Source organism: Schistocerca serialis, chromosome 3 (assembly GCF_023864345.2).
Source record: "Schistocerca serialis cubense isolate TAMUIC-IGC-003099 chromosome 3, iqSchSeri2.2, whole genome shotgun sequence".
In the NCBI taxonomy this organism is placed as follows: Eukaryota; Metazoa; Arthropoda; class Insecta; order Orthoptera; family Acrididae; genus Schistocerca; species Schistocerca serialis.
Window position 1 is genome coordinate 359,489,815 of NC_064640.1, and position 18,724 is coordinate 359,508,538.

The 18,724-nt window shown below is 34.7% G+C and overlaps 1 protein-coding gene across 1 annotated transcript in view; it reads right to left on the reverse strand.

Moving 5' to 3' along the window:
• LOC126470164 (intermembrane lipid transfer protein VPS13A-like) overlaps positions 1-18,724 on the reverse strand; it is a 762,201-nt gene that overhangs the window by 395,582 nt on the left and 347,895 nt on the right. Inside the window, exon 29 of the mRNA XM_050097791.1 lies at positions 8,355-8,463. Within this exon, the coding sequence (XP_049953748.1) occupies positions 8,355-8,463 (109 nt within the window). The remainder of the gene's footprint in view (positions 1-8,354; positions 8,464-18,724) is intronic.

An 18,724-nucleotide genomic window follows, 5' to 3' on the forward strand; every position in this document is an offset into this window, starting at 1 on the left:
TACATCTGACTCAAATGGAAAATACCAAGCATTCATTAATAAAGTTGCCTCCACTTTTGAAAATTGTTTTCCCCTAAAGGTAACTCAAATCACACAGAAGTCAAAATATAAACTGTGGATTACACAAGGCATAAAGTTATCATATAGGACAAAAAGGAGACTGTATGCACTATCTAGGAACAGCTCTGATGTTAGAATTGTAATGTATTACAAAGAATACTGCAAAATATTGACGCAAGTAATCCAGCTTTATTATGAGAAAAAGATAATTACATCAGTTAACAAAATAAAAACTATATGGGATATTGTGAAGACAGAGACAGGTGGGGCCAAAAAGGAAGAGGAGCAGATAGTTCTAAAAATAAATGAGACTTTGGTAACAAGTACACGAAGTGCTGCAAATCTCTTAAACAAGTACTTCATTTCTGTTGCTGACAGCTTGGGGTTATCAGGTTCAGTGAACAGTGCAATAGAGTATCTGAGACCAGTCTTTAAAAATAACTTCAGTAAAATGAAAATGACACTCATGTCTCCCAGAGAAGTAAAATCCATCGTAAAATCCTTAAAATCTAAGTAATCCAGTGAGTATGATAACATATCTACAAAGTTAATCAAAGCGTGCTCATGCGAGTTGAGTTCTATCTTAAATTATTTGTGTAATCAATCTCTTATCAGCAGAACATTTCCAGACTGATTAAAATATACTGAAGTCAAGCATCTTTACAAGAAGGTGGATAAAGAGATACCATCAAACTATCGACCAATTTCACTTTTGCCAGCTTTTTAAAAAATATTTGAAAAGGCTGTGTTCAAGTGTATCTTTAAGCATCTGACTGCAAATAATGTATTGTCCAAGACACAGTTTGGATTTCATAAGGGTTCTGGTATGCAGAAAGCTATTTACACTTACAGCAAGAATGTACTTAATTCATTAGATAATAAATTAGAGGCTACTGGCATTTTCTGTGACCTGTCAAAGCCTTTGACTGTGTGGACCACAGCATTTTCTTAAGTAAATTTGAATATTATGGTGTCACTGGCAATGCTGCGAAATGGTTTGAGTCTTATCTATCCAACACGAAACAAAGAGTGTCAGTGCAAAGTACCTGTGCAGTAAGCAGTCAGTCTTCATCTGACTGGGAATTAATTACATATGGTGTTCCCCAATGTTCCATCTTGGGTCCACTGCTTTTTCTTGTGTACATTAATAATCTCTCATCTGTTAGATTGCCAGATGCTAAGTGTGTTTTGTTTGCAGATGATACAACATTGCAATAAGTAGAAAGTCAAGTACAGATTTAGAAATGGCTGCTAACCAAATTTTCACTGACATTAATGAGTGATTTAAAGCTAATTCACTGTCATTAAACTTTGAGAAGTCCCACTATATGCAGTTCAGAAGCTGTAAGAGATGTCCTTCCTGCATGAGTACAATGTATGAAGACATGCAGATTGAAGAGGTTGACAGTGTTAAATTTCTGAGACTAAAACTCAATAATAAATTCAGATGGGAATGGCATACTACAGAATTGTTTAAACACCTAAACAAGTCTGTATTTGCAGTGAGAATGATGTCAGATGTAGGAGATATAAATAGAAAATAACTTGCATACTTTGCTTACTTTCATTCTGTTATGTCATATGGGATAATATTCTGGGGCAACTCATCAAACCGAGCAAAAGTTTTTAGGGAGCAAAAGCATGTGATAAGAATCATTTGTGGTGTAAATTCAAGATCACGATGTAGAAACCTGATCGAGGAAATTTGTATTCTAACCACTGCTTCTCAGTATATTTATTCCTTAATGAAAGTTGTTGCAACTAATACATCTCTATTTCCATCAAATAGCTCAATACATAGTATTAATACTAGGAATAAGAAGAATCTACATAAAGACCTAAAATCACTTACCTTGGTCCAAAAAGGGGTCCAATATTCAGGAACACACATTTTCAATAAATTGTCAGCAACCATTAAAAACTTGGTTTCAGATAAAACATGATTTAAACAGAGTTTGAAAGACTTTTTGATAGGTAACCCTTTCTACTCCATAGACGAATATCTTACAGAGACTAAGCCAGCTTAAGTAAAAATATCAGTTAGATTTCAGTTTTGACAACACTTGGTCACAACAGTCAAGATTAGGTATTTTGTGTATGTTAAATTTATTAATAGTGCATAGTAGTGTTTCATTCTGACAGCACATTAATTCTATAAATATTAGCAGCTCCTGTTTACTGCATTGTATTAACCTATTTTGACTATCTTCTGAAAATGATCAGGGTAGTATGTACTATATTCAAATGTTTTATGTTATACTTTCTGACATGTTCCACACCCACAAGAATCATCTCATTGTTTGGGTCTATGGAACAAAAACCGAATCTAATCTAATCTATAATCTATTTGAGTGATGTCAGATGAAACACAAAGAAGGATGATAAAGACTTCTAACTCTGAGGTGCATATACTGAGCAAATTCTATAACATATTAATCAGTGGAAAGAACAGAATTTCTACAGAGGTTGGCCTGAGAAATGATGAAACCTCAAATTCAGTACAGATCTGCTGTCCCTAAATATCCCATCGAATTACAATCCCATGCATGTGTTTTACTGGGCATAAATTCGGCAGTCACACCACAAAACAATACCAGAGAAGGTTACAAGGGATGCTGCTATGAGTGTGCAAGGCAGAAAGGCTAGTTAACTGTGATATGGTGTCATAAATGAAAACAGTTGATATGTTTTTCTCATTTACATACCGTATTTGTTAACTATATCTGAAATAATTTAGTTAATGTTGTTTTGCAAATTTATGTTTTATTTCCATCATCATACATACACAAAGATACAAAAAAATTAAATACAATTAGTGATTAAAAAATCAAATGGTGGACAGGAGTTCCCCACATGTCTAACTAGTATAGCATGCACTTACTGCAGGGTTAACAGGCTGGTAACAACTTTTTGAATTTCCTGCAAACTTTTGCTACTAGTTTGCAAATGACTGTGGTATCTAGCTCTTGAGGTAGTAGAGCAATATGACGACAATGAAAAGTATATAGATATGACCAAGTTCATTCCCTGATTGTTGTTGCTATGGTAATTGTTCTGCAAACAAATACCTGTCAATTAATTCATTATTCTGACCCAACTATAGGACTGATTCTATGAACTGACTAGTTGGTTAGAAAAAGGAGTATATTATTTATTATAAAATTCATTAATGAGTGTATATACTTGGAAGTACTGTTAGTATTTCCAGTTCCTTGAATAGGCTTACCCTGACCCAATTATAGTACTGATTGTATAATTGACCTGTTGGTTTCAAAAAGGGATACATTATTTATTATAAAATTCATTAAGGAATATATATACTGGGAAGTACTGTTAGTATTTCCAGTTCCTTGAATAGGCTTATCCTGACCCAACTATAGTACTGATTTTGTGAACTGACTTGCTGGTTTGAAACAGGGACTAATTATTTATTACAAAATTCATTAAGGATTATATATACTAGGACGTAGCTATTAGTATTCACAATTCCTTGAATAGGCTTGTAACAGAATGTTCTTGAATTTTCACCACAAATAATATGTATAACACAATTCTGGGTTAATAAAAATTTAGTTTGGCTTGATGAGTTACCATAAATGTGTATGACATTATAAAATGAAAGTACAAGATGTATGCCAGCTATCACCTATGCCTGACAACAATCAAGGATTTGTTTTGGCACTGAATTTATTATTAAGTTGTAATTCAAAGAATTTTACACAGTCATCCCACTCTTTCTGTTTACGATCACATTTTAGAGATATGTTACGTGGAAGTATTATAAGACCTGAACTGCATATAGTGCGTGCTTTTGAAGTTTCACCACAAAGAAATGGCTATAAACTGTTTATTGATTTTTATGAAAGTGTTATTAACAGTTATTTCTGAATGTATAGTTTATCTACAATTTACTGAAATGTTCTACATCATCTGTATAAAAAAACAGAAGCTTTGCACTGGTAATGTTAGAAATATAACATCATTACTATACACAAGAAAAAGTAAGGGCCCTAAGATAAATCCTTTTGGGACACTACATGCAATTAGTTCCCAGATGTATGATGACTAGTAGCTTAATACAAGGCTCTTTCTTATTAAAAACTTTCATTTCATGTTATGTAGGTATGCCTTGTGCAGATTTTGTGTGTGTTCCAGTAGCAACTTAATATCTTTAATTTACATAAAAGGATATGCTGATTTACTCAAAGATCTTCGACAGGTGACAGAATATATCAGCAGTATGTCATTTATTATCTAATGACTCACTTAAATTCTCACTGTACATGTAAAAAGCATACTCAATATCAGCATCTTTTAGAAATTTGAACTCTAATTTTGACAGCATTGACTGCCTGAAAACAAAAGTGAAGCACACAGAAGGGGAGAAGGGAACAGAAGGGAACTTCACTGGTTGAGAAGGTACATGACATTTTTTTGTGATTAAAATATAGAATCAAATTTACAAAGAACTTGGCACTATGTGCCAAATTATCAAAACGGCATTGCATCCCCTCTGGTCTGGAAGCATGCACCAATTTGGTTGAGAAGGGTGTCATAAAGCCAGTCTATCTTCTCTTGAGACAAGCTGGTCCATAGCTGTTGTATTAGATCCTTCATAGCCCAGATACTGACAGTGGGACAAAGGTGATGCATGAACTTTCCCACATATGTTCTATCAGGAAGAATGGGACTTCTTCCCAGGTTGCCACCATATCCAGCAACAATGGTCATCCAGGCTAGTGTAGAACCATGATTTGACAATGGACACAACATGACACCATTCACTAGCAGCCCACACTTCTCAATTATGACTTCACTACAAACACAGCAATATGTATTGTGGTGTTAATTGCAGTTTACACATGGGGCAGAAATTCCAGCCAATGCTAGTCTCCAACCAATTGTGTGGGATAATACAGAATGTTGCAGGGCATACACTACTCCATGTCCAGATGTGAAGTGGTTGCAAAGTGCTTGGTACACAAAATGGTGATTCCTCTTTATAATGCCCAGACATAGTAGACCTGAACATAGATGTCAACCATGCCTGCCTTTGTGTTCCTGTGGAGTCCAACACTAGGCCACTGTCACATCTGAATTACCCACAAAACTGAATATTCGACAAGTTGACCAGCTGGCCATATGGAGACTTAACAATCATGCCTGTTTCAAATTCTGCCAGCTACTGACAACACTGTCTCATAATGTAGCATCTCTGCATCCTTCACAGTGATTACTGAACATCTGACACTGTTCATGTATCTTATACACCCTGCCATGTCTGGTAACAACACTTAACATAAACAACTCTAATGCAACCAAATGTTCTACCTGTCACAGAGAACTGCAACTCCAATCAGTTACATACCCATCAATCGTGTGTATGTGTACAAAGCTACATTGCCATCCAGCCATGCTTTGGGGTGCTTAACTTTTTTTTGCCAAGCAGTGTATTATTGTACATTAGTTTTTCCAAAATTTTTGATAATTATGGCAAAAGTGCAGTAGTATGGATGTTTTATGTTATTTCATTATCTTCTTAGTCATACTGACATTTAATTTTTACATATTAAAGGCAATCAGGAAAGAACTGGATAGGCAAAAACGTAGTATCTTAGTAAACTCAGGAAAACACTTCTTAATTAACTTTTTTAATTTTTAAATTTATTTAAAAGAGTTTACCATGAAAAGTACTTCTTCGGGCGAAGTGAAGGTAATATTCATGTTGTTGAATTTATAAGTTCCAGTACCAGATATACCATGGCAGCTTTTACTAAGTCTGACAGTTGCATTTTTAAGTAAAAGATTTAAACGCTTCTGAAGAAACTTTGCAGCTCTGCATAAATCTATTAACAATGCATCATTTACTCTTAAATCTATCTGCTATGCCTCTATTCTGGTTCTATTAATTTCCTCCTTTACTATATTTTCTTTATTTTTTTTGTCTGCTGTGCCTTTTTCCCTTGTTATGCATTCATTTCAATGCTAGGATTACTTTCTTCAATCACTTGTCTTGTAATGTGATATAACACATCAGGGTTGTTTCTGAATATCACTTGCATTTCCTTTTTTTTCTAATAAAATATATTTATTTTTTGTGCAACACATGGCTTTATATACACTTTCATCAATCTGAGTTACTTTCAGGGTTGAAAGGTTTTCAAACTGGTAGAGAACTTCTTATGTCTACAGCCTGTTTGGTATCTCTTAAGTCTCATCAAATTTCTTCTTTGTCTTGCTTTTTCTTGATGAATATTAGAGACTTTAAACAATTTTAAAATGATTGTATTGAACCCAGCAACAATTAATTCTCACTTCATCCATATTTATTGTTTGTAAAAATGTTAAGTGATCAATTTGCATGTTATGAATTATTTCAATTTAATGCCACAGGTTAATAATCACAAAATTATAGTTACTGTCTTAGTATGGGAAAATTTTAATGTGCATTGGCAATTTTAAAGCCCACCAAGAATGTTCTGAAAAGCTACATTTTATAATTAGGATATTTCATAAACTGACATGTTTTAGTAAAACTACACATTTTTGAAAAGAGAAAATTTCAGTTGCAAATCTATAACAAAGGATATTAGAAAGAATTACATTTTAAGTTTTAAATATTTATGACCATATTAAACAGTTGGTTTGTGGATGGGGGGGGGGGGGGGGGGGGTTGCTGAATTTTGGCATGCCCATGGTTGACAGGTGTCATAAATTTAGAATACTTCATTAAATAAAATGTTATTTCCACAGCTCTTATGAGCAGACTATAATTGTACTAAGAATAATAAAGTTTAGTGAAAAACAATGTGAACTTAGCAGTTTTTAGTTGTATTTTCCATTCAAGTCATTTGCACTGTATATATCACTCCAGTTCGGATCTGAGCAATTTTCTAAAATAATCTAGTTTTGGCTGACTAACTAACCTTATTAATTCTGAATTAGTACATTTGTATCCTGATAACATTCAATGTAAACAACTGGATTTCATGGTCTGAGATGTCACTATTTCTTGGTTTTGCAACATAATTTTATCCATTAGTTTTATCTCAATTGACATTATAACCAATGGCTCTTTTGGAGGAATTAGCTTCACTAATTAGTTAGTTTACAGTAGGAATTTACTTGAGGGATGATGTTAATGACTGCAATAAACTCCTGGTGGAAGAATTTCAAAAATATGTACGAAAATCACAAGTAACTACAACTTCTTTTTTGTTTTGTTCTTAAATGTGACAACAGGGCTTCTAGCTGATTTATGAACAAATTAAAATTTCCCACAGGCACTTGATACAAATCGGCATTTATAAATGGTTTATTTTAAAAATCTACATCTGTTGCACATGCTTTGAAATGCTGCTCTAAGAAAAATTTATTAGTGTGTATGTTTTTAAACATATTGTGATTCCTGATGAATGTGGCAACTTTTCCTTTCTCTGCTTCTGCTCTACATAAGTGAGATGTTAATCTAGCTCCAGTAACACATCTACACCACTGGTCACATGACATACAATCAGACAGGTAATTTCATCTGGGTTTTACAACTCTAATGAACAGATGCAAATTATTACTTCTGTTCCTCAGCCCTCAGATATTGTGATGCAACAATGGTAACTGACACTTTACACTGACCTTAATATAACTATACAAAAATATAATTTCTGGTGATTGTCATGAATCTTCTCCCCAAACAGTTGTTGGCAAGAATGCATTATACTAGAACTATACTGTTTAGTTACTTCCTCAGGTGGATGGTTGTTTCAGTGTTTCAGTCATAACTTCCAGGAAGGAAAAAATGGACTGATGTAGACCTTTCATCTGTTTTGTCTCTATCCAATCTTTAGATTATGTTGGTGCTGTCATACTTCTAACCTCCTCATAAATACTGACATTCTATTGGCCAAGAATTATTTTTCTCATGTATGCACCTCACAAGGTTATTGTGCTTGAACCTCTGAAAGATTAAAACTGTATACCAGACCATGTCTGATATCCAGATCACTGCCTTTTGTATGTAATGCCCTTACCAACAGAACTACCCATGCATGACTTACAGCCCACCTAAACAGATTCATTTTGCCAATGTGTTTTAAAATATTTTTCAAACTCCACAGAAGCTCTCTTGCATACATTGCAGAATTAGTACCCCAGAAGAAAGGATGTCACACAAAATGGCTTAATCAAAGCCTAGAGGTTGTTTCTAGAGTGAATCTTACATTCAGAAAATCTAATTTAGTCCATTTCACTTGCATTTAATGAATTTGTAAAGCAAAAATAGACATATCAATACATACCTGATGAGTCATCTGAATATGATGCTCCAGAAGAGAAATAACCACTTGTGCTATCAGCTGAGCTTGGTGGTCGATGTGAGGGCCTCATACCTTCCACAGTCACTTTATTCTGACCATGAAACAATGAACAAACTTCAGTTATACTTAACCTGAGAACTTAATTACTGTGGAATAAAACTTATAATGATAAGTGAAAGAACTATATCAAATAATCAAACAGCTTAACCTCTCATTATTTGATTACATTATGTGAATTGTATTCCATTGAGAGCAGTCTCTGGGATAGGGAATGAAAGATATATATTTTTAAATAAAATACAAAATAATGACTTAACTTTATGAAGCATCATAATATTCTCTACCAATATTAATTCTGCTATAAAATAATACATAGGTGTAGCTGTAAGGATATCCTTCAATAAGTAGGAGTAGGCAATTTAATCCCAAACTACACTACATTACTTACAAGGCATTTAATATGCTGTGGTGGGTTTCTGAACACATGTGCACAGGTATCTGGCTCTGACTACTTTTTGTCCTCGTTTCCTTTCTGCTGCCCTACATCCAGCCAACGTGGTACTTACCACACCTTTACATAGGCCATTATTATTATGGGGCCATGACTCCCAAAGGCATTTTAAAGCTGCTGCTAGCTCATCCCTCCTCCAACCCCTCCCCTCAATAAGGAGTAATTCTTTTAACCCTTGTATCGACACCTAGTATAACTGCATGGTAAAACGTGAGATCATGGTTCAAAGTGTTTGCACATTATGAATCTACAGTAGGACTTGGGGTCAAGCCTGATATTTACATAGGTGGATGGGGAAAACTGCCTAAACCATATTCAGGCTCACCAGCACAACAGCTCCCATCACTACTCTATGCAGCAGATTCGGTTTGGGGCCAGGGCGTCTCCCATGTCCTATGGGTGATTTAATGTGCTTAGCCATCTGGACTTGAAATCCTTTTTGTATTAAGATTAAATCCTTAAACATTTTGTGCAATTTATTTCTTATACTTGTATTAAAAAGGAACTGATATTTGAGATTATTTTTTGAGAGAAAGAAATACTGAGTGACAACTGATGGACATTAATGAATAAACATACTGTGAAACACTTGTCCAGATAACAGTTCTTCTAAAGAGGTTTCTGTAGGGTGTTCTAGAACTAACATTACACATTATTTTTACAATTCTTTTTTGTATTCTGGAAATGTAATGCCTGGAAACTGAATTTCCCTAAACAATCATTCCCTGATTAACTAGTGAATATATATATGTAAAAAATATGAACAGAGGTAAGGATGGAGCCACCCAAGAGGTAGAAGTCAACATCAATGAAGGTGGCACATTGGGCTGAGGATGACCAAGTGAAGTGTATATGAGAAAAGATCTTCAGGTCGTGAAGGAATGAGGATAGGTGTCTTGGACTTAATCCATATCATGAAGATCTCATCATTAATGTGAACCAGACAAGGGGCTTGGGTTTTGTGAGGCTAGGAAGATTTCCTTTAGTTGGCCCACAAACAGACTCACATAGGAGGCTTCCATATGGGTGGCCATGGTTATGTCATTGATTTGCTTATGTATATTATTCTCAAAGGAAAAGTAGTTCTGTATGAGGGTGTAATTGGTTAGGTGAAATGATGCAGTGGGTTTGGAGTTGGAGGAGATTGGGAGGGTAGTATTTGATAGCAGCAATAACACTGGCATGGGGGATGTTGGTGTATAGAGTTGTGTCATCCAAACTGATAAGCTGAGGTGCTGCTGATAATGGGAGAAGGTTGAGAGTTGGTGAAGGTAGTGGTGTGTATTTGTAACATGAGAGGCTATGCTGTGTATGCTGTGAGCAATTATTTGGAGGTGTTGGTAACCAGCTACAAAAGTTCATCCAGGACTGTTAGGTTTATGGATTTTAGGAAGCATGTAAAAGATGGGTATGTAGGGATCTCTGGGGTTGGATTCAGGGGAAAGATTCTAAGATGGGCCTAAGGATTAAGGTAGGGATTGGAGGTTAAGTTTGCAATTCTGGGATAGGATCACTATGACAGAGCTTGTAGTTGGAAGAGTCAGATTGTGCCATTGGCACTGGAGGAGTCTTTTGACTTCATGTTGGAAAATTAAATCATGGCCTGTACTGAGGTTGAGAATGGATTTTCTTTCTTCTTTTAAAATGTGTTACTTCTTGGGAAGGTACCAGAGAATGGATGATGAAGTCAAGTTGGATGTAAGGAGTTCCTGGAAGGAAACCATGGGGTCATTAGATGACTGAGAGAGAGATGGTCACAGCTGGATAGTGGTATAACCTAGTCCTCCTCAGCCCCAGTGTCACCTTTCTGGACACTGACCACAACATCTTTAATGGTTTTATCCTACCTCTGTACACATCAAGCCCACTAACAAACAATAGTACTTGCATTCTGACAGCTGTCATCCATTCCACGCCAAAAATTGCTCCTATATAGCCTGACTGCTCATGGGTAGCATACATGCAGTTACGACAATTCTCTTTCCCTTCATGCAGAAGGACTCACTAATGTCATCACAGACAGGCATTATGCCCCAATCTTAGCCTGCAAACATATTTCCTGCACTATATCCTCATACACCCTCCCACCATCCTCAAGAACTGGCTGCAAAGGAGCACCACTCTCATTACGCAATATCAATCCAGACTGGAACAACTGAACCATGTTGTTCATCAGTGGTTCCACTATCCATCACTGTAGCCACAAATGAGGAACATCCTAACTGATGAGCACAACAAGAATGAAGTCAAAGGCTGCTTCACAACCTATGTCACCTGTATGCTTCCACCGGACACCAGTGTTTTTTTTTTTTTTAATAACATAGATGGTATTAAACCTTACAACACATCATTCCCATATTCTTCCTTGACTCAAATCTCCATCTTCCTCGACTGGTGGGGGGGGGGAGGGGTTGAGCATACATGCATTGCATGTATGAGTACTCTAACTTGTTAAACAATTCATCTGAAAGCTAGTGAAATTTTCATTCTCTTTTGTGTGTGTTTTGACAATCCAACATGTCTACTATTCAGTGAGTTGTCTCAATTACTCCTAAATTACTTACAAAAAATTAATATGCTTAATATTGTGTAGTAACAGTCATAATGTGATTGGACTGACACTCACTAAAACATTGTGCCATTTAAATGAACTCACTTGGCTGGAAACCTGACAACTTAAAATTAATTCAATGTTGTTCTTTTCAGTAAAAAGTATTGAAATGTTTTTTATTTGTATTTTTGGTATAGTACCAAACAGTCAAAACATGTGTCTTCACTTAAATGCAAGCTGAACATCATTTATGAGTGCTAAAAATAATGGAGAACAGAAAACAGAATCTGGTGGTATACTGTGACTGAGCTCTATAAATTCAAGAGTGCACATACAATTGTGCAGATGGGATGGGTGTATATTGCTTTGTGTTATGCATGAGATAAAAACCATGAACCTACATTGCCTATAAGGTATGCACTTGTGCGTGAGAACATCATGGTGCACACAGTAAAAGACTTCAGCTAAATCAGAAAATATCAAGAAACAAACTACTCGTAACAGTCACAAAGCATGAGAGACTTACTATTGTTAAAATGCTAGTGAGGAAAATGTAATAGTGCTGTCAAGTGTAATTATGGTAGTATACATATTTACTTTTGAAGAAAGTTATTTTCACCAGAGGAAGAATGAATATTATGAAAGGCAAGACCCAATGGACAGTGTGATGACATTTAAGACTTCAGATAGCAAGAAATAGGGCACAATATTCAAGATACATCATGTAACAAAATTGTGGCTGAGGATTATGATTATCCATCAAGAGACAAAAGTACAGTTCAGTGGGAGACTAGAGATGCACATCTTCTTCCAATGCTAACCTAAAAATTCCTTAAAGCTTGTAAATAAAAAATAGTGCATATACAGACTTGTACTGATATTATTAAATATCTGCCAATGAGAAATATGCAGATGAGCCGTGATGTTGTTCACATTAAACTGTACAAGCTTCTAATGAAGCAGAAAAGCCAATGATGCTGGCCATGGTGTAAAGACCAAGTAAGAAAGAAATACCTCCATGTTCATCAAAATGCACCAGCAAATGCCACATTCAGTGTCATAAGGAAATAGTTGACCTTTCATTCGAGGTTACAGTACATAATAAAATGTAGTGTGATTATTGACTGAGATTTAAGTAAGTACATGCACACAAGAAGAATTTACTTTTTATATTATGTAGTGCATACAGCATACAGCTGAGTAGTTAATAGTTAAGTAATATGAGAACTCAAAACTAGAGTTTTCTTAATGATGTAGTTGCATTACACACACTCACACACACACACACACACACACACACACACACACACACACAAACAAACAAACAACAGGATAGCTAAGATGACAATTCTACACTCATATATATTCACAATGTTGAAAAACTGAGCAAGAATGATGAAATAAAAATCTTAATTGGAAGTTGGTAGTTCTTAATCAAGAAGTAACATGCATAATTTCAAGCTTCAGGAAATAATAATTCAAGAAGATCTAGATAATAATTACAACACTAACTGAGGTTACCAGATTCTCATTTAAGGAGGAGGGGTGATAACTGTTAAATGATAATAGAAATTAATTATGGGCATTATGGGATTGTTGTAATAAGTGCTTGTTGAGAGATAGCAAGGCACTAGCCCCCAATATAACCTTTCCTGCATGCTATACTAAATTCTTGTACGTCTTCTGCACTAAACACAACAAGTCTGCTGATGAAAGACATAGAACAGCTCTTACATGTCTACTATCAGAGCAACAAAGTAGACTGGTAATATTTTGAAACCACATCGTCAAGACCCCACCACTGACCAATTTTAGAATATATTTCCAATTCAGATGCAACAATCGGCCTTGAGAACAAAAAATTTCTTCCAAGTACTCATCTGTATTTGCTAAGGAATTAACCATAATGCAGAACACAGTCTTTAGGTAAGAGCGTGTGAAAACATTGATAATTAAGTAGTAACAACAATTCTTAATTTGAAAATAAAAGTACTGATTGATTAACACAGTGCTGGTTGAAACTTCCTGGCAGATTAAAACTGTGTGCCAGACCGAGACACGAACTTGGGACATTGATTATTGGTGGAATTAAAAGCTGTGAAAGGCAAAGGTCCCGAGTTCGAGTCTCGGTCCAGCACACAGTTTTAACTTGCCAGAAAGTCTCATATCAGCGCACACTCTGCTGCAGAGTGAAAATCTCATTATGGAAACAGTGCTGGTTGGTAAGAATTGACTTCCTTTGCTGAAAAGTTTACAATGGAGTGAAAAAAACAGCATTACTTTCAGTGATTTTTCATCAGATTTTTATTATTGCTTCAATGTCTCACGCCCAGAAATGACCTTTACAGTAAATGACTACAAAAAGATTCAAAAAATAACTGGATAAATCATGAAGTAAAAACAGCAAGAGAGAAACTTAGACTTTTCCAATATGCAATGAAAAATAATAACAATAATAATAGACTAAAGGTAGAATTTAAGAACTATCAGGATTACTATAAAGATCTTCTGCTAGAAACTAAAAGTAAATATGTAACCACAATGTTAAGAAACTCTACTAACACAGGTTTAGCTGTTTGGAAAGTAATAAATAGCTTTAGGGATTGTAAGGACAGGTCAACAAGTGACTTTACTATAAACCATAAAGGGCATATCATGAAATGTCAATGTCAGATTGCAAATGTTTTTAATGAGTACTTTTCTTCTGTTGTAAAATCTGTCAATGAACATTTTAAGAATTTTCAGCATAGATATAGGGGCATTCCAATCAAACAAAGCATATTCTTGACCCCAACCAATAGAAAGGAAGTCAAAAACATAGTAATGTCATTAAAAAATACAAAATCAGCAGGTTATGATGGATTGTCTATCAGTACACTGAAAAGATGCATAGACAACATATCTGATGCCATGGCCACAGTAGTAAATGATATAATTGCATCAGGTTCTTTCCCAGACAGTCTAAAGACAGCACAAGTAACCCTGATTTACAAGAAAGGTGATAAATCTAAAATTGAAAACTACCGCCTCATCTCAACCTTACCTGCATTTTCTAAGGTAGTTGAGAAAATTATTTATACTAGACTAATGACATCCCTGAATCAACACAATTTAATATTTGAAAATCAGAATGGCTTTATGAAAAACAAGTCAACATCAGTAGCAGCAGCACAATTAATAGACAAAATAATAATGGCCATAGAGGACAAGGAGTATGTAACTGGAGTGTTCCTTGATCTAGAAAAAGCTTTTGATTGTGTCAACATCACCATATTATGTTACAAGCTGTGGAACCTGGGTATCAGAGGAACTGGCTATGAGCTAATAAAATTGTATATGAGCAATGGAAAACAATTTGTCTTGCTTAAAACAAACAGTGAGTCTTACAAATCTAAAATTACTGATAGCAAATACGGAATGCTTCAAGGTTCTGTCTTGGTACCACTTCTTTTCTTGGTTTATGTTAATGATATACAGTATTGTTCTCCTAACTGTACAAAAATATTGTATGCAGATGACACATCAATCGTGTGTAAACACAAAGACTATGAGAATCTGGAGGTACTGTGCAACAGTGTAACTAATGAAATAGCCAAGTATTTTAATGAAAGCCATCTAAATGTAAGTGTTTCAAAGACTGCAATATTGGAATTTAACACAAGGAAACAAATAAAATTTGACATGAAATTATCCATAGGAAATGACATCATAAAAAAGGAAAAATGGACAAAGTTCTTGGGAATTACAATCCAGGACAGCCTCAAATGGGACATGCATATTGATTCCTTAGCATGTATGCTGTCGAAAAATGTGTTTGCTATAAATATGATTAGCAAATATTGTAAGGACATGTGTGTACTAAAAATTGCTTATCATGCCCTATTCTCATCAAACTTAAACTATGCTGTAGAAATATGGGGTGCAACATCTCAAGCCAACCTAAGCACATTATTAATACTAGAGAAAAAAGTTATCAGAATTATTTATGGTGCCAAACCTTGAGAATCATGTCGGAATCTGTTCCCAAAATTAGGTGTGCTTGCCATTATAGTTGTATATATATTGAAAGTTATATTGTTTGTGAAAACTATAAATCCAAATTTCAACTGTGACCTGCACCAGTACGATACAAGGCAAAAGTTCAGATATCATGTAAATAGCCACAGAACAGCTTTATATGAAAAAAATGCCCTTCATGCTGGGCTGAAGCTAGCCAATGCCCTACCAAACAGTCTCACAACCCTTCCTACTAACAAATTAAAAGATCAGCTAAAAATAATACTAATTGAAAACCCTTTTTATTCCCTAGACGAGTATTATATCTGTATGAAAAGTGCTTCATAAGTATGTCAAGCTCATAGTTTTAAGTAACCTACAACTAATATAATGTTGATAAAAACAATATTTGTAAAAATTGTGATTGTATACTACCAAATGTAAAATCCATCAAAATGTAAAATTTATTAATACAAACAAACCTTTAGTTTGTAATTTATAAACTGACGTATTCAGAAGAATAATCTGGATGATGTCCAGAAACTGTATTATTTCTTGGGATTGTATCTGATTATTCGATGCTGAATAAATATTATTATTATTATTTCTTTCTTTTCTCAGACGTTATGTCTGGTCAAAAACGGAAAGTGACGCGGACCTTCATCAAGCGTGACTTCCTTTTAACTGTACTGTATATGTTATATTGCATTTAGGAACTTTCAGGTAGTTGAACATGTATCAATAATTACAGATTTCTGCAGTTGTATATATAAGTTTGGATGTAGCTGTATTGCGTTGATGTACTGGTGTATATTGTGTGGTATGACTCCTGTAGTTGATAGTATAATTGGTATAATGTCAACTTTATCCTGATGCCACATGTCCTTGACTTCCTCAGCCAGTTGGATGTATTTTTCAATTTTTTCTCCTGTTTTCTTTTGTATATTTGTTGTATTGGTTATGGATATTTCGATTAGTTGTGTTAATTTCTTCTTTTTATTGGTGACTGTGATGTCAGGTTTATTATGTGGTGTTGTTTTATCTGCTATAATGGTTCTGTTCCAGTATAATTTGTATTCATCATTCTCCAGTACATTTTGTGGTGCATACTTGTATGTGGGAATGTGTTGTTTTATAAGTTTATGTTGTAAGGCAAGCTGTCGATGTATTATTTTTGCTACATTGTCATGTCTTCTGGGGTATTCTGTTTTTGCTAGTATTGTACATCCGCTTGTGATGTGATCTACTGTTTCTATTTGTTGTTTGCAAAGTCTGCATTTATCTGTTGTGGTATTGGGATCTTTAATAATATGCTTGCTGTAATATCTGGTGTTTATTGTTTGAGCCTGTATTGTAATCATGAATCCTTCCGTCTCACTGTATATATTGCCTTTCCTTAGCCGAGTGTTGGCTGAGTCTTGATCGATGTGTGGCTGTGTTAGATGATACGGGTGCTTGCCATGTAGTGCTTTCTTTTTCCAATTTACTTTCTTCGTATCTGTTGATGTCATGTGATCTAAAGGGTTGTAGAAGTGGTTATGAAATTGCAGTGATGTAGCCGATGTATTTATATGAGTGATTGCTTTGTGTATTTTGCTAGTTTCTACTCGTTCTAGAAAGAATTTTCTTAAATTGTCTACCTGTCCATAATGTAGGTTTTTGATATTGATAAATCCCCTTCCTCCTTCCTTTCTGCTTAATGTGAATCTTTCTGTTGCTGAATGTATGTGATGTATTCTATATTTGTGGCATTGTGATCGTGTAAGTGTATTGAGTGCTTCTAGGTCTGTGTTACTCCATTTCACTACTCCAAATGAGTAGGTCAATATTGGTAAAGCATAAGTATTTAAAGCTTTTATCTTGTTTCTTGCTGTCAATTCTGTTTTCAGTATTTTTGTTAGTCTTTGTCTATATTTTTCTTTTAGTTCTTCTTTAATATTTGTATTATCTATTCCTATTTTTTGTCTGTATCCTAGATATTTATAGGCATCTGTTTTTTCCATCACTTCTATGCAGTCGCTGTGGTTATCCAATATGTAATCTTCTTGTTTACGTGTTTTCCCTTGACAATGCTATTTTTCTTATATTTGTCTGTTCCAAAAGCCATATTTATATCATTGCTGAATACTTCTGTTATCTTTAGTAATTGGTTGAGTTGTTGATTTGTTGCTGCCAGTAGTTTTAGATCATCCATGTATAGCAAATGTGTGATTTTGTGTGGGTATGTTCCAGTAATATTGTATCCATAATTTGTATTATTTAGCATGTTGGATAGTGGGTTCAGAGCAAGGAAGAATCAGAAAGGACTTAATGAGTCTCCTTGGTATATTCCACGCTTAATCTGTATTGGCTGTGATGTGATATTATTTGAATTTGTTTGGATATTAAGTGTGGTTTTCCAATTTTTCATTACTATGTTTAGGAACTGTATCAATTTAGGATCTACTTTGTATATTTCCAATATTTGTAGTAACCATGAGTGGGGTACACTATCAAAAGCTTTTTAGTAATCAATGTATGCATAGTGTAGCGACCTTTGTTTAGTTTTAGCTTGATATGTCACCTCTGCATCTATTATCAGTTGCTCTTTACTTCCTTGTGCTCCTTTGCAACAGCCTTTTTGTTCTTCATTTATAATTTTGTTCTGTGTTGTATGTGTCATTAATTTCTACGTAATGACTGAAGTTAATATTTTGTATATTGTTGGTAGGCATGTTATGGGGTGATATTTAGCTGGGTTTGCTGTGTCTGCTTGATCTTTAGGTTTCAGATAAGTTATTCCATGTGTAAGTGTATCAGGGAATGTGTATGGGTCTGCAATGTAACTGTTAAATAACTTAGTAAGATGTAAATGTGGTGAGGTGAACTTCTTTAGCCAGAAATTTGCTATTTTATCTTTTCCAGGGGCTTTCCAATTGTGAGTAGAATTAATTGCGTGGGTGACTTCATGTTGCAAAATTATCACTTCAGGCATTTGTGGTATCATCATGTATGTGTCTGTTTCTGCTTGTATCCACTGTGCATGCCTGTTATGTTGTACCGGGTATGACCATATGTTGCTCGAGAAGTGTTCCATGTTGTTATGTTTGGTGGATTGTCTATTTTAATGTGTGTGTTATCCATTGTGTGGAAAAATTTCTTTTGGTTTGTGTTGAATGTTTGGTTTTGTTTCCTTCTATTTTCACTTTATTATTGTTATTATTATTATTATATGGCTGAATTTGTGGCTAAAGAGATAATTTAAAAAACTGATAATTTCCTGTTATTAAGCATGGAGAGCAATTAATAATAAAA